The sequence below is a fragment of the Excalfactoria chinensis genome, chromosome 7, assembly GCF_039878825.1.
Source record: "Excalfactoria chinensis isolate bCotChi1 chromosome 7, bCotChi1.hap2, whole genome shotgun sequence".
NCBI classification, from domain to species: domain Eukaryota; kingdom Metazoa; phylum Chordata; class Aves; order Galliformes; family Phasianidae; genus Excalfactoria; species Excalfactoria chinensis.
The window spans coordinates 1,852,177-1,874,755 of NC_092831.1; the positions used below are offsets into that span (position 1 = coordinate 1,852,177).

The 22,579-nt window shown below is 43.6% G+C and overlaps 1 protein-coding gene across 8 annotated transcripts in view; it reads right to left on the bottom strand.

Moving 5' to 3' along the window:
* Positions 1-230: 230 nt before the first annotated feature.
* Positions 231-22,579, bottom strand: part of MBD5 (methyl-CpG binding domain protein 5) — a 119,660-nt gene continuing 97,311 nt past the window's right edge. For 5 of the 8 annotated variants that reach the window (XM_072341926.1, XM_072341923.1, XM_072341924.1 and 2 more), the window contains 6 exons: positions 15,013-16,041; positions 13,198-13,409; positions 10,467-11,675; positions 6,088-6,200; positions 3,281-3,356; positions 231-875 (listed from right to left, as the gene is read on the bottom strand). In XM_072341926.1, the coding sequence (XP_072198027.1) occupies positions 804-875; positions 3,281-3,356; positions 6,088-6,200; positions 10,467-11,675; positions 13,198-13,409; positions 15,013-16,041 (2,711 nt within the window). In that variant the 3' untranslated portion in view covers positions 231-803. The remainder of the gene's footprint in view (positions 876-3,280; positions 3,357-6,087; positions 6,201-10,466; positions 11,676-13,197; positions 13,410-15,012; positions 16,042-22,579) is intronic. The other 3 variants (XM_072341929.1, XM_072341928.1, XM_072341927.1) reach the window with 3 other exon arrangements.

Sequence of the window (22,579 nt, forward strand, 5' to 3'; positions counted from 1 at the left end):
CTTTGAATCGTTACTTAGAGCTGTGATCCCACGTCCCGTTAGGAATCTGCAAGGTTGCACTCTCCTACAGAGACCTGAAATGGAGTACAGTACTTCCAGGCAAGGTTCATTCCAAACAGACAGGATAAATGGACACTCAGTGGCGTGAAGTGTATGTCATAATTAAGGTATTACATAATCATGCCTTCTCTCTGCTGTTAAATACAAAAACAGCATCTTTTACATTATCATATAAAAGCATTTAGGCTGTATTTTTATTTATCACTTTACACTGGTAGTCTCTTGTATGTGTACTCAATAGAAACCAAAGAATTTTGTACACTATTTTTTTTTTTTTTTGTACAATAAAAGATAAAGTGTGCATTAGGTACGCTTGTACATGACAATATTGTACAATATTTACATTTCAGATATCACCATGAAATTCTGTATTATCTATATACACAATGAAAATTTCTCAGAAACATTTGGACTATTTCTTATAATCACAATTTTAGTATTATAGAAAAAAAAACAAAAGAAAACAAAACAAAAACCAACAAAACAAAACAAAAAAAGAACAACCCTCAGTAATCATCTGACACGGTTACTGTGACCTTCCCAGATTTCTGATTGGCTTTTCCAGCAACCGCTCTCCCTCCTGATCATCCACACCACTGTACCACACTCCACGTAGCACCCCGCGGCGGCGGCCGTCCTCATATAAATATTGATATAACCACGTCTATATCAATACCTACATACAGACTTATGTGCACGTTCGTTTTTGATAAGTACTGGACCAGTAACAAAGACATTCAATGTTATCTAGAGATCTTCCTCCTCTTGGGTTTCGGAGGCTTCACTTGTCTGTCTCCCTGTGGGATTTGGTGGACCTAGAAATAAGGACAGTCACAGGTTAGTGGAGAAGACCCGTCAGAGTAACCAGCCAAAAGCAAACGAGCCATGGACTGCTGAGCTGCCCCCATGGAATCATTAGGGCTGGAAAACCCCCCTCAGATCCCCCTGTCAACCCTCACCCACCCCCCATGCCCACTGCCCACATCCCTCAATCCACAGCTCTGGGATGCCCAGATGGTGACCTCCCATTCCACTGTGCAATGCCTGGCTGCTCTTTGCGGAAGGAATGGTTCTAACATCCAACCTGACCCTCCCTGGTGCAACTGGAGGCCATCACAGTGGCTCTCAGCACTTCATGTTCACATGGACACAGAGTTCCACAACTTCACAGCCCTGGGGGGCAGCGCCCGGCTGCTGCAGTCTGTGTGCCCCAAAGCTCTGTGACCTCGGAGGAAGTACCAACTGAACTGAAACTGCAGGTACGCCACATTCCGTGGGACAAATCTTTACCAATCACTCTGACAGCAGCAATTCACTAAACATCATATGTTGAGAAACATATAACATACTGGTAACATGAAAACCTACCAAACTCAGGACGGCAGCAGCATTACTAAGGAAGGAGCTCTGCCCGGCAAGCTGTGTCCCACTCATCGCTACGTGCAACCCTGCGATGTGAGCTCGGTGCTGGCTGTAGCACTGCTGAGCAATCGCTACGAGCACAGCGCTGCCAGAAGGGCCACGGAGTGCCACCACCACCTGCCGGCCGCCGCAGCTCCTGGCCACAGCCGGGCAGAGGCTGCGCATCCCCAGGCAGTGCTGTCAGTCACCTCCTGGCTCATTCCTGATCGCCTTCAGGCTACGACCATTTGCTGCTCATTTACTGGCTCTTCCCAGCAGAAATGACGATTTAAGCTCATTATCTTGTTTGCACACTTAAAGTGTAACCCAGGACTGAACTGCAGGAGCTGACAAAAATGCAAGTCACCAGAAAGGGAATCACTGATTCCCTACGATCGTTTCTAAGGATCATCGTTTTCATGGAAATAAACCCTGATTACAGATGTTGGGAGCAGATAACTAGGATATAAATCAAGTCTAAGCAGTGACACGCAGGCTGGTGGAGCAGCTTGTTTGCATGATGGAACCATCCCTCAGCATGTCCTGCTGCAGGGCCTTCACCTGAGCCAGTCTGTATCACCATCAAATGTGTATTGCTTATAGTACAGCACTGCTGGATTCAGATAGGAAGGAAAGGCAACTGTCCCCAGCAGGATGGTGTCTGATCATTTAAGTGCTGCCACAACTGACACTAGAGATGCACGTGCTGGAGGCAGCCCCAGCTATCTGCACCAGACCTGCAGTCAGATCCGGCCTTTACATCAAAACTCAGTCTGGTTTGATAAAACGCCCGATTTCACCAAAAGGTTTGGATTTGTTATTACTTATGGCGGCCTCTAAGAGCTGCTGAATAATTTATTTAATATTTCGTGGTGGTTCTGAAGTCAGCTCCACGTCTGCAGCTCAGAGCAGATTTCCTTTTATGTACTCCAGCAGCTCCCGTGAAGCCTTACTCACTCTCCCAAGTATGCATGTGTGCACACATCTCCAGCGCTGAGCGCCGGCTGTCAGGAGAAAGAAATTATTCTGCATTCAAACTATGTATAAATTAATAATTATAAGAATTACCGATGCTAAGATCGGGGAGGCTGAACTGCAATACACTTCTTTGCTTTTCCGTGCGTGTTTTGAAGGTGCTGCAGGCACGTTTCAAATATGAAGATGAGCACATTGTGATGGATGTGGCTCTGGGCAGCCTGGGCTGCTGGTTGGTGACCCTGCACACAGCAGGGGGATTGAAACCAGATGATCATTGTGGCCCTTTTCAAGCCGGGCCATTCTATGATTGTATGACTGTGATGATACACACGATTCTATGGCTACGTGAGCCAAATTTGATCGTATTCAGTGATCTTAGACAATAACACAGCCTGAATGGTTTTAAGAGTTCTGCTGGCCGTGATGTCATGAAGACTCCAACTTACCTGTCAGGACAGCTTCCATGTCAACACAAGGAAAATGTTACTCTGAGAGTCTGATATGCAAAAGAACAATGTTTTTAAGTGTGGTTTCACTGAAGGAGGCTGATTTGTCAGCAGCCACAGACAGCCCTGGAGCTGTCAGCTCCACGTGGAACCACATGAAGGTATCCAACTCCTTTAACAAGCAATGCAACCGCAGCACCCCTGAAGGATGCGCCTTTTCCCCACTTTCCAGAAGGATGTTTGCAGACAGTTTGAAAGGCAAGAACAACCTTGAAAACTCCACGTCATTTTACAAACTGAAAGGAACCCCAACCAGCAATCCCAGCCCTCTACGGACACACAGACACAAAGAGAGAAACGGGACACGATTATTGCCAACGTGAAAAGAAACTTACATTCCCAGACATTTTGTCTAGTTCACTCATGGCCTCATGTATAGCAGCTTCTAAATGGTTATTTAGCTTTCCACTTCTAGGAAGAAAAGATTAATGGCATCAGTAATTCTTAGTAGCAGAAAAACACTTAAAATTAATAATAAAGACATTAACTCATCAGACACAGTCTGGCATCCGCAGAGCCTCCCAGGTTGGTGCAGCACAAACAGCACAATCGGGTCTATAAATAACACGATGCTGGCTCAAGGCTTGTGTTAGAACTACAGAGGAAAAATAAAAGGCAGCACTTCGGCAACATGTACTGTTAGTTACAGCATCCACGAGACAAATGGCAGCACGTGGCAGTAACCCAGCTTTCTGTGCCATCTGGGGTCGGGCACTTCTTATAGAACATCAACGTCCCTCGGACCACAGAAACTGTAAGATGAGCTGAAACGGACTCATAGAAAGCCAGACGTATCCACGTGGGCTTCTGACTCCCTGCAGCTGGACTGCTGCAAAAACAAGTGTAGGTTTGGCAGTGTGGACAAGGGATGGCACCTGTGGATGCGATAAATGACAGCATAGTAGTGTTTGGTAGCAAGGTAACTTCTGCATCGCTCAGAGCTTCCAATGACAACTAGAAGGAACTGCAACACTTCATCCTGCAGGCATGCACACTGCTTGCACAGCAGCAAAAATCCTGCACTGACACTCTAAGTTTGAATTTGAGCTTTAACAGAACTGCATTGGAGGTGATTCAGCAAGAAACTGATGGGATATTCAGTGTCCAGCAGCATTTCACTAGTATCCAGTTCTAACAGGATGCTGGCAAACATTGAAATGGCACAGAACAGTTCCACTGTTCCCCTATTAAAAGGACCAAGGTGTAGTTTTCATTGGGGATGTGGGTTTTTCTTTTTTCCCCCCATAAACTCAATAGAAGGTATGGCAAAGCCAAGAATGATTGACGTGACTTCATCTAGGCTGACATTCAAAATCACCAGCACAAGCAACTAAAATAATCGAAAGAAATATTACACAGGGGGTTGATTTCTTCATGTGTTGCCTTTGGGCAGAAGCTTGGCTAGACGACCACTTGAGGTCTTTTCCACCCCCACCAGATGCTGATGTAATTCATGCCAGTAGTCCAAACCACTGTTTGAAAGTATTTGATATACAAACGATGATATGCAGTCTTAAGACACTTCTGCTATGTGTTTTTAATAGCAACGCTGTACTGTGAAGATGATGAATTGCCCTCAAGCAAACCAGTGTTTTGGAAGGGCCCATCGCTGAGACACCATTTACAGCAGGCAACACCCTGACAACCAGAGAACCTGACATCACATAAATATCTGTGACAGGTTGCTGGTGATCTGAAACAACCTGCAACTGTGGACTTGTGTGGAACAAGAGGCACATGCACCACAGCAGACCATAGGAGGTCAAAAGCTGTTTCAGATACACTCAGCACAGAGCACAGTTCAAAGAAAGGGAGCTACCCTCGGGTCCAAAAGAAAGAGCAAAACATAAAATATGTAGAAGTAGAAATATGGACAAAAACCTGTGTGGGCTGTGAAGGAACCCAATGAAAAGGGGCACCTGGGGCTGCAGGCTGCTCAGGTACCTGACAGCTGCTGTTTCCTAACATGCAAGCAATGATGCAGAACCAGTAACGCCACAAAACGGCAACTGGGTTCAGTGCAATTCCGGACAGCCCTTGCAATCTGCTAAATATGCAACCGCAGACCAGGAGACCGGAGCTCTTCCTAAACTGCAGTGCTTATTCCAGCTTCAACTCCTTCCATGTGCTGCTGCTGCCACCTTCCTCCAGTCTCGTATTTTGCTTCAGGGAGCAGCAATAGCTGGGGGTGCCAGCAGCCCTCCTGGCTGCTCAGCGCTCACCCTCAGCCCTCACTCAGATGTTCTGTGTCACAAACCCAACATTGTCTTACTGACATTAAAAGTATTTCTCCTAAGACCTAAGCACGACATATAAATAGAGGAAAAGCTCACACCTTAAAAGGAGCTGAGGGCAAATCATTATTTAATTCCTGAAAGTCTGTTGTTTATTGCTCTGAAGGCAGCACTGCAAACTGACTGGATTCTCACAAAGTAACGTGTTTCCACCACAGCAGTAAGCAAACACCACCACCCCAGGAAAAAACCCATCTCTACTCTTATCCTTTGACATCTGCCAAGATCTTGTTCTCCTAAAGCCAATTTCATTTTCATCTCTCTGTGTATGCTTATGCTTCACCTCTTCGCATGTTTCCCAGTCTTTCTATCCTTGCCTGCTTGTAAACGAAGGGCAAAAGGTGAGAGGAAACCAACCAGGTCAGAGGTGTGTGACTCTGCATGGGAGCCGCTGCCTGGCTAACTGCAGCCAGCCCGCACCCGCTGCGAGGAGCTCCTCTGCAATGGGAAACTACAGAACTTACCCAAATACAGGCGGGCTCTGCCTGCAGCAGCAGCCAACAGAGGGAGAAGGAAGAGATAAGAAGGGCAGATCTTGTGGAAAAATTGGATTCGGTCAGAGTAGTTTGGATGTAATAACTTTTTTTTTTTGCTGTAAATTAGAATCCCACACATGAAAGCTCAAACAAGCAGGCTGACATTTTACAAAGGCTACAGTAAATATCAGAAGATGCAATAAAAATGCAGATATCAAAGATCTCGGATGATTATCACAACCAACACATGGAATTCAGAAAATTAACTTTTCAGTTTGGCAGATCTGAGAGGGTCCCCCCGAAAGGAGACTCCCTGGAAGCAAAAGAAGGTGATTATTCATCCCACTGGCAAACAAATGAGCACACACTTACTTTCTGTTCCTTTTCCTGGCTCGGTTGTAAGCTTCTAGACCTTCTGTTAGTGTCTTCAACTTCTCTGGCTCCACCTGAGTGAAGGTATGAACACCAAACCACATTACCCAGACCTGCAATTATCAAACACTGCTTTTACTTTACTGCTAGACATGCATTACTGCGGAGCCTAAAGTTCACCGCATCCGTAAGACATGACCATCCCAGCAAAGAAATCAACGTACAGCAATGCACACCCCCTCAGACATCACAATTCCTCTCCATATCCACGCTACCAATACAGGTATAAGGTCTAGAAACACAGCGTGTAGGAAAATCAAACTAAGAAGGAAAGTGATACTGCAAAGTTCAGTTCTCCCGAAATCAACCAGAACTGTTGTCTTTTGAGCAATAAACCACAGCATCTGACCAACGGCACCAGGCAGCGCTGCTGCAAACAACACAGACATGAAAGAAAACAAATGGCACCGTCTGCAGGACCTTATCATCAAAACATTCCTCCACTCAACTCCTGGTATTGCTTAGATTTGGTTAACAGCCATTTCTGCTTTGAAAAACAACAAAACAATAGACGTTTAAAACACACATCGCTTAAAAGAAAATGAACCGATAAGTTCCTTCTTTGTCACAGCATTATATTCTGCTGACTTATTTGCATAACTTCACAAGAACCTCACAGAGCATTTGTTTCATTAAAAAGTACACCCTGTCTTTTGACACAAAGCAAATTAAATCCGCAAATACAAATTCATTAAGCGTGTCTATATACAACCCTGCACGTTAATTTCAATACAGCTTGACTCGAAAGTCAACCTTTCAATTACTAAATAATTTATACATTCACAACGACTCTCATTTTCGACGTGACAATCTGATGTTGATGAGTGAGCAAGTTGTCAAAACGTCTGGAAATAACGGCAAATAAAATCCACATTTAGAGCAGATCTCGCATTTGGAACTCACACATCTGATAACGAAGCTGGGAAACAGAGCAGCCACAGCAACCTTAAAGACCAGCAGCTCCTGGTCAGCTCTGCACACAGGGAGGCAAGGCTTCTGCTCCCACGAGACAGGGCTCACTAAGCACAGGCTGCGGCACTTTTCCCTTAAAACTATGGTTGCTTTCAATGACAGGCTGAGGAAGTTTGACACCATTCCTCTCCTCTGTAAAAGCACAAATGCATCCACAGTCTGCTACCAAGCTGCAGAGCTTTTGTGGATAAACAGGAGAGCAGAAAGCACACATGATGAGAGCAGGCTGGGTGCAGCTGTGACCTGCTCTGGGCCCAGCACTGCCGTGCAGCTGGCAGAGGCAGCGCTCCTGTCTGAGCTCAGGTTCAGTCCTTCATCTCGTAGCACATTTGGAAAAGCACATTTCTCAAGCTGAGCAGAATTAAATGGTGGCAATGCGATCATCCTGCTGCTTTACACCTGCAACTGTACCACGAGACAACGCTGTCATGGTTACTCAAGTACAGCAGCCTCAGCCATAACATTTAGGTACCTATATGGGTATGTATAGACAGGTATCTAAGGGACAAACTTTGCAGGGTGCTGTACATGTCTGCCATTAGGTGCATAAGGAAGTTCAAGTGTACAGATTTGCATGAAGAGCAAGTATTGCCCTTGATTTACAAAGGACTCGTGGGACGTTGCAAAACAAGAATACCTCCCTCGCTGGAATTTTATGATAGCACAACAGTAAAGCAGAAACAAACCCACCCCCAGCTGACAGCGCTTTCTGAAGCAGCACCACATGGCTAACAGAATACAGCATTATCAGCAACTGTAAAAGATACGTTGGGATTAATCATATCACACGCCTTCATTTACAGTAACCCATTACAACACTAAATAATACATACAGATTGGATTTCCAAGACATTGATAAATCACACCTATTATTATCTCTAGCACTAGAAAAGCTCAGCTTCCTTAGGGAAATATCTATACGGGCTGATAAAAGCCCTGCGTTGTATGTCAGTCTATAAAGAATGTTCAGAAGCCAAATAGTCACGAAGCACCAAAACTTGTTTTTCCTATTGCAAACTCTTTAGCATCAGGTACTAATTAGCTGTAAGATCCGAGAGAAATTAAGCGGTGCTATCACAGAGGAGAGGCTGACTGTCAGCGTGGTTCCTGGGCACAAAATAGTGGATGATTATTGCAACTACAAACCCCTGAACAGCTGAACAGGCTGAACATATTGCTACAGGAGCGTGTGGACACTTGCATAGATAGCCGCTGTGCATGAGAGTCCTTTGTTCAGCTGGACACACAACTATTGCACAGCACGTGCACGTTTTCATACTTTTCTCTTTCATATCTCCCCGTATGCCTCAATTCAACCTGAAATCCTGACCTCTGAGCAGTTGTTCGCTCTGTACTTCTTGGAGAGGAAGTACAGAGTAGAAGTACGAGACAAGACAAGGAGTACACTGTACTTCTTGTTGAAGGAGACATATACATGTTTAGTTATTACTAAGTGAAAGGCCTGATGTGAGAGGTGATCCGCAGGCCTTCCTGGCGAAGAACTGAGTCAGCCCCTCTGGTGCATCCCCATGTGTCTGATGGCAACGCGCGCATCTCCGTGGCGTAGAAGGGATCCATACATTGCTTTCCTGCTGTTTGTGCCTCCATATACAGTAAAATCTATGCTATTAAATATTGTGTTACACAGCATGTTCACATAATGCACACAAGAGACAAAATCAAAGGAAGTGTGCTTGCACACAAAGAGCAATCATACATTCTGGTAACCACAAATGGAGAGAAGAGTTAAAATGGCTAAGGAATGCAAATGAAAAAAAAAAGAAAACCAGCTCTTTATAAACGTTATCAAAAATAAGCTTTTAAAAAGTACCAAAACAATCTTATAAACATGGATACGCAATTAATTTTGTGAAGCTAACAGAAAGGCATACTTTGAATGCACATGCAGTGTAAGGATGTATTCATTGTTCCTATGGGGCAGCGACACTGCTCACCTCCTGCTTCCATTTGTCATTTGCAGTACTTTTAATAAGAGTGATCTGTAACTCAGTGATCCAACCTTTATAAGAAACGAGCTGTTCAGCATGCTAGTCCTGTTAGTAAGCATGCTGACTGCTCTGAAGTGAATATTGTTGTTCCATGCACTCAAACAGGAGCTCTGAAACTGCTTTGCCTGAGGAGATCAAGGAAGAAGCCAAGTTCTGTTGAACTAAGCTTGAAGCCATCCTGGCCAGGCAACGCTCCAGTTATTTATGCTACCAGTTCCTCTAGAACACATGAGATTGCTGGGGGAAATTATGTTTGTGCATCAGCCTCAGATAACTGTATGGGCAGCGCAGGGAGAGCAGCGATGGTTACAACACAGAGATAGCAGATTGGGCTCAGAAGTTCCTGAGCTGCACACTGGTGAGATGCAGAGGCTGATGGTGGAGATCTCCTCCTCCTGTCCTCGTACTCCCTGCTGGACAGCTCCTGCTGGACACCATTTGGGTAAGGGACTACTTTGGTCCAACCTACTGCGGCCATTCTTGTGTTTTTAGGACTGCTGTCATGCAATCCACCAGGGATGAGTATGTGAAAACGTTAAGTTTTCAAGTGGTTTGCTTTCTTTGTGCCAGAGGTAAAATGGTTTGGGAGGTCTTTCTTTTCTACTCATTTCTTAAATTAGCATTTTTTTTCTTCTAATTGGCACTTAGAAAACATTTACATGTGGAAGATACAAAAAAGATTAGGAAAACCACAAAAATATAATTCTATACACCTAGCGGAGACTAGAATTTGAAATATTATCACACATTCTCTGACAAGCACACAATTAAGTGTTCAAAACTCTGGATTTTACAACAAAAGAGCAAATTAAAATGCTTTCCCTGCTGTATGACATTGCAGACCTCCTTTCAGGACGAAGGTACCCATGCATTTCACCACAGAGCGTATGTGTCACTCAGCAAGGCTTTCCTTATTATAGACTCCTCACTCCCATTAGATCGCACTTCTCCTTTTTGCAGTTTCAACCACTTTTAGATGCCTCCATATTCCTTACACATTCAATCTATTTTTTTCTGTACACACTGTTAGCCTAACATTTTTTTTCTTGAAGAGATCTCTTGTGTAGCAAGCCTTTGGTATTAACCAGTTAGGGAATCGTCATCAGGACAAAATATGGTCTGTTTCACAGCACTGCCAGAAATTTCTCAGTAGATAACTACGGTACAAATTCAGTTCTGCAAGATATAGCACGAAGAAAAAACAATTTGTACTACTAAAATAAGACAAAGAAAAAAATAAAGAGCTGAGATAACACTTGGCTACACATTGGTATAAGCATTAGGACACACGTGCATGTCAACAGATAGATAGATATGTGCATATATATATAAATATACCTTCCCCTCCTCAGCGTTTTGTTGACATGAATTGTGAACGTCTTCTTCTCTTACTAGTTTTCCAGGCCATGAAGTCAGTCCTTTGATTTGGCCCCAGACCAAGTCGCCAACATTAAACGTCCTCGGCCTGTAATGTATCAGCTCATTTGAAGAAGGGGAATCTGGATTCCTTAGGTCATCTTCACTACTGATGCTTTTAGCATCTGAAGGGCTAGGCACACACCCATTAATGCTTTTGGCATTAAAATCTCCATTGTAATGGATGTAGTCTTTAACTAACGAACTTTCCAAACTATTTGAGGAACTCGGAGATTGCTCTTCCAGAATCAGGTCTTGTTTAGAAGTGTTCAGCAACTCCCCGTATCCTCGGTTCTGCTGAGGCCTATTTCCATTTATGTGTGCACATCGTTCCACAGTGTTCTCCAGTCTTTCCTTAAAACTCATCATAGTTCTTTTGTAATTGTTATACCTGAAATTCTCCTCCAACATCTTATCACTTTGACAGTTTCGCTGTGATAACAGTATCTGATGCTGCTCGCCTTGCAACACTGGCAGTGTGGAGATGTTATTGGGCCTTTCGTGACAAGGACTACTATGGATATGGGTGGAGTGGTCTAGAAACTCCTCACATTTCCACCTGTTTATCTCACCGACAGGACTTTGCTCCCCTTCCCACTGTTTTTTGGGTGTGTTACAACTTGTTGATTTGTAATATTCATACCCATCCCCTTCACTTGAATTTTTACCGTGCTCTGAATTCTTCAGTACTCGCGTTCCTCTAGTGTTTCTTATCCTACCTTCATGATCAGAAACAGCAATGTTTCTTCCATGGATTACTGCACTGACAGCACTAGAGAGATTTAGCGGGTCACCAATTGAGGCTGTGAAGGCACTCATGGCACTCAAAGCTGGAATGGGACTCATTTGTGTGGTACTGCTAACGGCAGTGGTGATCACTACTTGCATTCCCTTGCTTGCAGCATCTACGACTGCTTTGTAGATCGCATCCACTGATGTATCACCCTGAGCAGCGGCATTGAGGTTATCCTTTGCCTGTTGACCAAGAGATGGTTCAGTTCTTTGCTGCAAATCACAAGATGTCTCTTGGAAAGGAGGAAGCATAGCGTTGGAGCTCTCAGGTACTGGTGCCATTCCCATCTGACTGATCATTCTTTTGTTTAGAGCAGCAGCATCTTCCTGCATTCTCACCTGAAATAAGTAGACAGAAAGACAGGAATTGCTACTGTGCTTAAAAATCCACTCCAATAGAAAACAGTCTTACAACCTACCACCTAGCCTACATTTTCAGCTGCTTTCTCAGTCTCTTTAGAGGCTCCCACCTTTTCTCTCCCAAATCTTTAACAACACCATGAAGTACTTCAATATTCCTGTTCCAAACTGTTCTCTTTTGCTCCTTTTCAGACCCTCAAATTTTCTTCGGTCCTCCCTACCAGCTGTTCTTCGGGGCTCCCTCTACATCCCTCTTTCAGTCCCTGGAATGTAGGCCACCACTGTTCTTTTCCAACTGGCTAGCGTTTCTATTTTCTGCCTTTCAGTCATGTGCTTCTCTCCTGGGATGTCTTTACTTCAGACCCATGTAAACCATGCCCACACCCCTCGGCACTGCATCTGTAATGTCAGGCATGGCCACAGCAAACTGTAACCTTCAGATGAAAGTAACTGCATTTTATATTTCTTATCACACATGTGGGCAGTGAAGATGGTGTCATTAATTAGTGCTGCAACAAATAAAACCTGCTTCAAACAAGGGCAAAATATTTCCAAAAGCTCCCTTAAGTACTTACCACTACCATTTATATAACTGAGAACCTGAAGCAAAAAAATACTGAGATGAAGCTATTAGAATTCATTCACAAACAAAGGGAGGTAACGGGCGGTTAGAGGACTGATGTTGCAGCAGCAGTGAATTGTCTACACTGAGAGAATGACGTGTTTTTTTCTTCTTTCTTAAGGGAAAAAGCGTTCTCTGGCAGCATGCATGCATCCACCTTCACATCTCAAGTTCTGCAGCAACCACAGTGATACTGCGCAATAACAAACATACTGTAACTCTGCTTTTATTAACTATTTTGGTTGCTGTGCTTCCTGCCACTTTGTTAGTTGAACAGTTCACGTTGCAGGATGAAGAACTATTTAGGTGGACAGCAGAGAGGTATCATTGTTGTTGCACAATTTGCCACTGCACATTCATTCCCATCCCTGGTTCTGTCAGTCTATAAAATCTACACCAAAGCCAGCTCTTCCATTCCATTTTAGTGGGGATGTATGAGAGGCTGGTGCATAGTCACCTATAATCATTGAAGTTTCTAATTGCTGTAGAGTGGTATCAGCATTTCCTTCTCACCCCTGAATGGCAGAGTGATCTCAAAGGGAATTTATGATCCTTTTTTTTTATTTTTTTCAGAATGGAAAGCAATTCTGCTGAAAATGCTCGGTAATTGTCAGAACATGCACAGCCTATTATTTTTCCAATACATTGAGCATAACTATTTCCAAAGAAACTATGCCCGGTTTCTAAGGCAGAAGGTATCAAGTTTCAATACCAATTACTGACTTGCAGAACTCAAAGTTACTGAAAGAGGCAAGCAGCTGTACACGTCCTGTTGTCTTAAGCACTGAAGACAAAAAAAAAATCAAACCACGGAGGATGCAATTTTACCTACTGAGACTTGCACCTAAGTTTAAATATCGATTTCATTTTGCTTTCTACCTGGAAATTTTGGAACAGACATGCCATGGGGTTTGGGTTGTTAGCTGGGCCAGGAATTGGGGGCTGGCCTTGAAAGCCCTGCATGTTCTGATACCCCTGGAGAAGGTGCTGTTGCTGCTGATTTGAAGGAAACATCTGATTGTTGTTTAATAGCGACTGGAGATGACTCAGTTGATGGTTATTCAAAGTAGTGTTTATAGATGACATGTCACCTGTAATTCAAACACAGGGAAATGTAAGTCAGTACACTTTTCAACAACCAGGAGCAATTCCCTTGACTGAACTGAATGCTAAGCAAACGCCTCTGTAAAACCACACTTTTCCCCTTCAATCTTCTATGGAATGGTCCTCAAGGTATGCGTCTCCTACTCTTTATTCCTTTAGTTCGTCAGTATTGCTTCTTTTGCATGTCACATCTATCTGGACTCTTTCTAACCATTTCTGACATGACTATCTTTGCCTTTGGAACGGCACACAGCCAAGTGTGGCAGAATGAGCTTCTACGATATTCGGTGTCTTGGGATCTTACTCCTAGTTTCCAAAGAGTGAGTGCTTCATACAGTACTGAGATGGTGAGGGGGAGAGAGGAGAAGGAGGAGAAAGAGAGAAAAAAAGAGAAAATAATTTGAAAAACCCAACGAAGCCATTTGTTTCATTAACTGTGACTAAACAACATGATCTAATTACGAGCAAAAGGCTTTTTGGATCGCAGACAGGTCAGTCCACACTCTCTACAAGTTTTTTAAACATTCTAGAGAAATCAATGTATTAACATTCTGTATAGTACGAAAATCTCACTGTACACAGCAATTCTGGCTTTAGTAAAGTATACACGGCTATGAAGTAATAAGGCTTTAAAATGTATCAATTTACAAGCTTTTTTCATATAAAGTTAATGCTTCTCTTAAGATTTACATTTGCATAATCTTTGGTTAGCTGTATTTTACATGACGAAGGTCAAGGAGGGTTGAGTTCCTGGTGGCCATTTAGCAAGTAGACATGAGGGATTTGGTTCCACACTTATCAGCTCTGCCACTGTTTTTTCCTTCTCCTACTGTACGTATGAGTTTATGCAATCCAAACAACAGGGCGATACTGCCTACACTACGTATTCCAGGTAAAATTCATCAAGTCATAGGTGAGAACCTAATCCTTCAGGATTTTACCACTTGGTTTGGGCTGTTGGTGCTTGTCAGTGAAGTACGTTGGCTATCTAAGCTCCAAGGGAAAGTTAAAAAAAAACACCAGAGAAATGAGAAGATATAAATGCACAACAAAGGGCTCACAGGGCAGCCTTCCTCTTTGAACTTGCAAAGCTTTTCCTTTGAGTGCTTGCTGTATTTGCGTTACAGGCAGTGTGCTTTCTGAGGGTTTTGGCTCTTCTGATTCATTTGGAAAGCGGCCCTTGACCATTTCTCACCTACTGCACAGCTACTCGTACTAACCCTGTGATGCCACACGCACTTGAAATGAAGCACTGCATCCCAGAGATGCACCTATGCTTTAAGACTTGAAAAACGAACCAAGTCCAATTGCGCAGAGAACTGTAAGGTGTAGACAGTCAGTCTAGGTGGCATCAGAATTAAGAATAGAATATAAAATAATTTCCAAAACCCGTATTAAATATTACTGAATAAAATCAGAATGTAGTTCAAATGCCGTACAGGAGCAGTTATAAACAAGCTGTAACACACAAAAGCCTTACGAAAAAGTATGATAAAGTGTCATCTTTAGAAATAGAAACTAGAATCAGAAATTCCCCCACCCCACCCCTCTTTTCTTTTCCTTTTATATCTGTGAAGAAATTGAACTTACCAAGCAGACCTGTCCCCAGTAGAGGGTTAAGTAGCTGTGGCACCACAGAGTTACTGTTGAGTTTAGCTGGACCAGATGTATTCCCAGCATTATTAGATATGTTCAGCAATGTTTCTGCCATTGACACCACTGCTGTCCCACCACCCAGGGTAGAGACAGACAGTGCTGCCACTGCTGATGATGTAGTGGTTGTGGTAGTGGTTGCTTGGGAGGAGGTGGCTATGGAAACCTCTGGATGATTAGCGGTGTTGCCCGATGCAGAGTTCAGGACACCTCCCACCAGCTGGGGATTCAAGGCCATTAATGCTGAGGCCCCAGAGACAGCTGGGAGGAGCAGGGGGTTAGAAGTAGTATCAGTGCCTGAAAAGCTTGGTAAAGGGTTCCCCAAGGGGTTGCTTAAAAGGGTCTCAACCCTGTTGCTTTCTGACTGATTGCTTGGCAAATGGTCAGGTGGGGCTGTCATCTGTGTTACTGAGGGCAAAGGGTTATTTTGCTGTTGCAACAAATCTGAGATGGTCAGATTGAAAGATGGTAGGGGAAGCATGGCAGCTGCTTGGGCTTGGTTCTGGAGGAGGGTTGCTAGAAGCTGAAAATGAACAGGCTGTAATACCTGCCCATCCACGTCACTGGAGAGAAAAGCTAAAGCAGCATTTACATTCGGGTTGAGAAAACCTAAAGGGTTGAGGTTGACCTCAGACTTGCCTTCTCCTGCTGAAGGCTGCAGTATATTTAATAGATTCTGGCTTAGGAGATGTTGCTGATTCACTGGCAAAGAGATAGGTAGAGAACTGAGGAGGTTTTGATTCAAAGAAGGTGGAAGATTGTTGTTTGAAGAGCTGTTCTGCGGGAAATGAAGCGAGTGTTCGTGGCCAGCGAAAGGGAAATCACCCCCAATGGGCAGCTGGCTCTGAAGAGGGTTTCCAGCTGCAGTAGTGACTATAACACCATCTTGAAGAACAGATGTTGTCTTTGTGATGGCGGGTTGGCTGGTGCCAGCTATGGCTATTGATGATGATGGTCCTGAACCTCCTGCAATGCAAAAGAACAGAAATATTACTACTATGCTGTCTGCTGGGAGACAGTCGTCTGAGTCATAAAGTAACTAGGTCAATCCAAAACAGCAACGTTTGATACCCATGCACAGGAAAGAAAATGTTTTGGAGCACCGAAACTTAAAATACAAAGGAATCTGCCATCGACTACTTCATGTACTACTGGCTGCGCACATCTCATCAGAAATTCTTTGACACGCTTGTACTTCCCCCACAAGTCTTTGAGTCTTTGAATGGGGATTTAAGAGGATTTCATTCATATATACGTTGACTAGTGTAAAACTCAAAGTCTCGTTTATCATTTTTCTAAACAGATGCTATTTGAAAAGGGACATGCAGCCAAGCTTTCAACCAGCACAAACAGAATCCAACCTTTACGTCACTTTTAGATAAAAATACCATTTTTTTCAAGTATTGTAAGATACCGACTACTCAAAAAGATGCAAAATTAACACAGTTCATGAGGCATTGTACTGAACGCATGAGAAGAAAGTCCATATGCTCTCCTGCATATGATTCTTCCATAAAGAAATTAGATAGTAAATTAACAAAAGACAAAGGAAGCAGAAGTTGTAATCATAAAGCACAAGATATCCTATTCTGCTGTGAAGAAAAACATGTTAACAAAGCAATGAAACCAGTTTTGTGACAAGCACATTTCTCTGGGTGGCTGCTTGGAACTCGGAAAAGAAAAGCACTTGATGATAACAAAACAAACCATGCACTGAAAGCACGTATCCCACTGGAGTCCCGCTTACGGCTGTGCATTTAAAACTGCAGATGACGCAGGAATGGAGATACTGTCTTGAGCCAAGATCTGGTAAATGCCAGATCTCAGCATGCACTTGCATTTTTAACACAGCCATAAACTCTGGTTGCACCAATTCAATGAGGCAAATCCCAAGACTCCAAATTGCATATTTCCTTCAGCACTAATCACCAAAACATTGTAAAATGCATCTTTAGAGAAGTTATATAAAAAAACTTTAAGATCTCTGTGGCCAAAAGCAAATTCTTTTTGTTCCATTGGTGAAAAGACTCTTCCAAGACTCCCAAGCTCTGCAGGCAGGTCTGTGGCACACTAGTACACCCTGGCAATGACAACAGTACACATCAACTGACAGATGCTGCTCCTCAGAGAGGATGAGGCACTGGGACAAAACCTTGCTTACAAAACAAATGATGGGTTTGTTTGCTTGTTTGCCTTTGTGTTGTTTTTTGTTGTTTATTTTCCAATCGGGTACTTCCTCCAGCCATGACCTGCCTTACAGAGGACAAAGTAACACCACCTGAATATCTTCACACGGCCTTCTCCATAACAACTCCTGCCATGCAAGCACAGGGTGCCTCTGGTTTAGCCTCAGGGACAGCAACAGTCAGTTATATTTGGCTTCCTAATGCACGGCACTGTTCCAGGCCGCATTTCTGTGGGGAACCCTTTACCTCCCAGCAGGGACAGGCACACAAACAAGGTTTTTGCTCAGCAGATGAGAAAGGCTTCCCTCACCACTAACAGCCACACCACGAGAAGAAGAAAACAAGAGAGAGTCACTGCTTGCTACAGCTGCTGTGAGCCTACCAGGCAAACAGACACCCCAACAGGCAGGAAAGGCTCCCAGTTGGTACCGAGGAGTTCTGCACTGGGCAGCAGCTAAAGCAATATTTAGAACTGCTTTCTGGGGAAGGTCTATCCACACACATGGACTGAAGCACCAGAAGAGAGTTTCTGGATCTCCTCCAAAACACCATCTCCTTTGAGCCAACACGTCAGTGAAGGGATACATGCCTACCCATCCTCATTAAAGCCCAGAGTGGCTGGACAGCTTCTCAATGTTTGGCCCCAAACCAAAAGACAACATCTGAGTTATTTTTTCCCCTTCCAAAAGACTGATAGCTTCCATAATTGCGATTCACAGCACTGCAGCAAGAAGGAGCATCTTCCTTGGGAGGACTAAGGTCAGGGACCCAGTTAACCACAGACTCTCCAAGGCCCAGGATGAACATGAGCAGCTCCATTTGGCTTACAAGGAAAAAAAAGCAACCACACCGCAAGTGAAGGTGTGAACAGGTCAGCTAAGCAGCAAGGAAAAAAGCCACGTACCTCATCAAAGTGCCTGTGGAAAGTACTGCCAGCACGAGAGAAGCAAAGTCCTAATAAGTCTGCCCTTTCGACTGGGCAGTAGCAACTGCAATACAGAATTGACTCTGCTGTCCTTTGAGGTCTGACTCTCATCCACTGTGATACATATGCTATATAGACGCTGTATTTGCTGGGAGTTTCAAAGAGGGAAGGCTGACAGCGAAGACCAGACATAGATGTCAGCTGGAAAAAGCCCCTTTGCATATGAGCTGCCTCGCTCAGCAAAGCTGCTGGGAAACCAGGGCTGTAATAATCCTGACTGCTTCCATTCCCTTTAGGACAGACAGAAGAAAAGGTGACCGCAGCACAGAACGCCAGCAGAGAACAGAACCCAGAGCACCAACATGAAATGCTGCCTTAGTGCTGTACCCACATGCCAATGACAGTTAAGTTTTCTGATGAGAAACGTGAATGAGAGTCCAGAAATAAAGGTTTCCCAAAAATATGGAATTCTGAATCCTGGATACCCGGGGCACAATAAATGTCAGCTCCGAAACATGAGTCCTTGTTAATCAGAAGCTCTTAAGAGTAAATACAGAATGAAACAAAGACGGAAGAGTTGCAATAAAAGCCATAAAAGCCCAGGCCGACTGCAGGCTTTCAACGCTTGCAGACACAGATGTCTGCAGAACTTCAGCCTGTGGTTGAGAGAAAGGGACTGTCTCTGTAATGCACCAGGATGGAATATCCAGAGAGCTGAAGCAAATATATATCCACTCTTCTCCTAGGAGTTCAAACAAATGCTTTGGGAATAAATTAATTTGAAATTGAATAAGGTACACATTTTTAAAGCTATCCCTTTGTGGCTACAGTAGTTCATTTGAGGATGTTTTTGTTTCATTTTCTTTTGAAAGCCAGTTGATTTTCCTACGTGGATTTCATCTTCCCTCCTTATTCTTTTTTCCGAGTATTGTTTGAGAGCTGTTCTCAAGCAGATGCAGCACGTAACGAAATCAATTAGCACTGAAGACTCACTCCCTGCCCAGTTAAAGACATTAGAAGATATTTATCGTTTACGTGTCAGCGTCGTTTCACCACACAGACACATCTGTGCGTGTGCTGCTGTAGGGATGGGGCAGTGCAGTCAGAGGGCTGCCTTGCTGGGAATCCTGTTTCTTACACAGGGCTAAGATTTAAGATTTGAACAGTACTAAGAGCTGCATGGCAAGTTTCAGGGGTGTCCTCGGGGCCACCCAGCCACGTCCCAGGCCTCCTGAAGCTACATCAATAGGAAGAGGACTACTGTCAGCCTAGAGACACGAGCACACAGTTGGCATTAAGTGGCAATGTTTTTAAATTAGGCAGTCTTAGGAGGTTTAACTTTCACAGAACCACCATCACTAATGGAAGCAATGTGATCTCATTGCCCTTTAAAACTGGAGACATCTTCCTGCTTTAACTCCATATCCCATCACTTAACTATACACTCAGAACCTACAGCTATATGTTCTTGTAATTATATTCTCTGTATTCCTTTAGAATGGAAAACATTTAAGATATTTATCTGCCATCACATCCATCCTAGTGCTTTCAATTCCAAAGAAGCCATAGCTCTGCAGTTAACCACAAACCATCGACGGCCGTCTTCCTTATCAAGATCGTCTGCTCCCTTGAGACAACAGAAACAACAAACCCAGGCGGATAAATGGACTGCTCTTCTGCTCTTCCCAGGCCAGCAGGAGCAGGCAGAGCCCGGCTTCCTCTTGTGCACAAGGGACAAGACTGCACTCTTCTGCTCCCGGCTGCAGGACTGTGCTATCACTGCAGTGACTGAGCACGTCACTGCCACTGCCACAACGCTGTATGAACACATACATATCTTACAGCTGAAATGTTGGCCCCATTCCTTACTGGATTTTCCAAGCTCTTGCTTTAACACAATACTTTAAGGATGAAAATCACTCAGGAATACAGCACGGGGTCTTTGCATCATCTGAACACAGACTAAACCAAAACCAGGACCATGAACATTATGGAGAAGGGCAGAATGCCCAAAGCAGTTTCTAGGACGACATAAATGCTTAAAATTAGGTATCTTAAGTGCTTCAATCAATTTCAGTCTTGGTTCTTTTTACTGCCCTTGTGTGTTCTGACTTCTCTTCTACATTTTATCATCAGTGCTGCTTTTAAAATGACCTGGGGAAAACTATTCTTATGTGCCAAGAGGAAGATGAGAGAGGTAGTGCTAAAGTGAAGGTGCTCATCTCAGCTATAGGAAGAGGGTAAAAAGCCTGGAGAAGCCAACCCTTCTGGTCTTCTCTCGCCAAAACAAAACCAGCCCAACATAACTGCTATACATACAGATTAAATACTCAGTTCCCTTTTTCTATTTCTACTAGAACTGGAGGTTTACTCAATTTCAGCTCCCTTTACTAAACAAATGAGTTAATTAAACAGAGCTTGAACTCAGTTCTTCCTAAGTTTTTCCCACTTGTTCGCAGTTGCTAATGATAAACATCCAGAAAACTGGAAGGCAATATCTATTCCACTTCCACATTCTTTCTCTACAGTGAATCTCATGGCAGGACATATGTTCATGTCAATGCTATAACAATCCCTTGTTACCAATTATGGTTTACCTAATATGATCACCGATGCCTATTAGCCAGTAACTCTTTTCCACTCAGAGAATGAGAGTGGTTTTGAGTGTAAGACCTCTCTCCAGAGTTAAAAAAGCAAACACATTTCAATGGCAGGGTAGGAAGCAGACTTGATGTACCACACATTTTCGTACATAGAAATCTGATTCCTCATATAGGAGATTTTCTTTACAGTTCTTATTTGAAGAGGAAAATAGTCACTTTCCCCCCCCACCCCCAAGACAACAATGCAAGAACATAGGGCAGAATGTTGAAAAACCATGCCGGATTTCAAACAAGAGCAATTCCTTGTAATGATACTTTCCTGCTTCACCCCTGCCCCCAAGGAAAGTCTCTACATGCTTATATAAACACCCAAACCCAAAATCAATAGAACAATTCAATTGGCTTTATAATTACAAGAGTAGCTGTCTGGCATCCTGTCTAGGGGTTATTTCAGCTTAAAAAGAAACTTTTCTCAGACATAATAAGTCCCATAAAGGACGCCAGCCAGCCACTCTTCTAAATCTTAAGTTGAAAAGTTCTGTTTCTATATTTCAGTGATATATAAAAGTAAGGGAGCATACCCAGAGGCTCTCATATTAGGCTACTTTAGAACGTAACACCTTACAGATATACAAAATGGCATTTTCTATGTGTACGCCCTATGCTGTTTTACAATGATTAGTATTTTTCCCATAGATTAAGGACAAATTCACCCCTCAGGAGGCTAAGCTCTGCAGTACAGGCAAAAAGTGGGCACAATCCATTACAAATGGTACAGAACTGGGATGCATCCTGGAGATCACAACCCATGCCATGAATGCTGGTTTGATTTGAAGGCACTTTTTTTCCTTTGAATGGTGATTTGATGACCAACAAGATGATTTCTGATCCTACCAAGGGAAGATGATCTCTGACAGTTTCACTCTGAGCAGCTCTAGCCAAATGTTAGCATGGCAGAAAAGAATCCTTCGCAAGTTCTGGTTCTATCAGGATGAGAGAAGATGAGATCTACTCTAACAGTTAACAGACAAATAAGCAGTCAGTATGAAAGCAGTGCACTTCTCTGAGATTTCCTAAGTTCAGAAGGGAGGGCAGTAAGAGGGGAGGCTTGAGCTGAACAGATAGAAAGGTCTGACACAACTCCATTACTGTTCAGAAAGAACCTCGGTTGTGAAATTTCACTTAGCCTGAGTTGGTATGCTCAGTATGGCCTCTTCAAGCTTGTTTCAGTGTTCAGTCAATAAGCCATTTATTTCTTCAATGCTGAATTTACCAGCATTCTGCCATTGGATGCTGTCATGAAACACCTGCCAACGAAGTAAAAACCAGAGAGCCACAGACTCATCCAACCTGGAAAAGCCCATCAATATCATCGAGTCCAACCATCACCCTCACCTGAACAATACAGCTCTCCACCCTTCCAGATATTGCCCAAGTATGAATCCCTAAAGCATGTGACACAATTCCTTGGCTATGGCCATATTTCTAAGAAAAACAGATGGCAGGGCATTCCCAACAGCTGGAAAACCACCCAGCTTGACTCCCTGACCTGCCGACCTGCTCTTGGCATGGGCTGAGCCTGGCTCCAGGAACCAGCCAAGCTCTGGTTTCCTCAAGCTATGCACATCCCCAGGAGCACCCCAACTTCCATGGGCATTTCTCTTTTATGCAACCAAGGACCTACCCTGCTTCTCTTTTCTTCTTTTTGTTTTGCAACATCACTGATCTGACAGCTTGCATTTAGTCTATTAAATCTTTGAGTCACTGTTTTCCAAGGCAATGTTCCATTC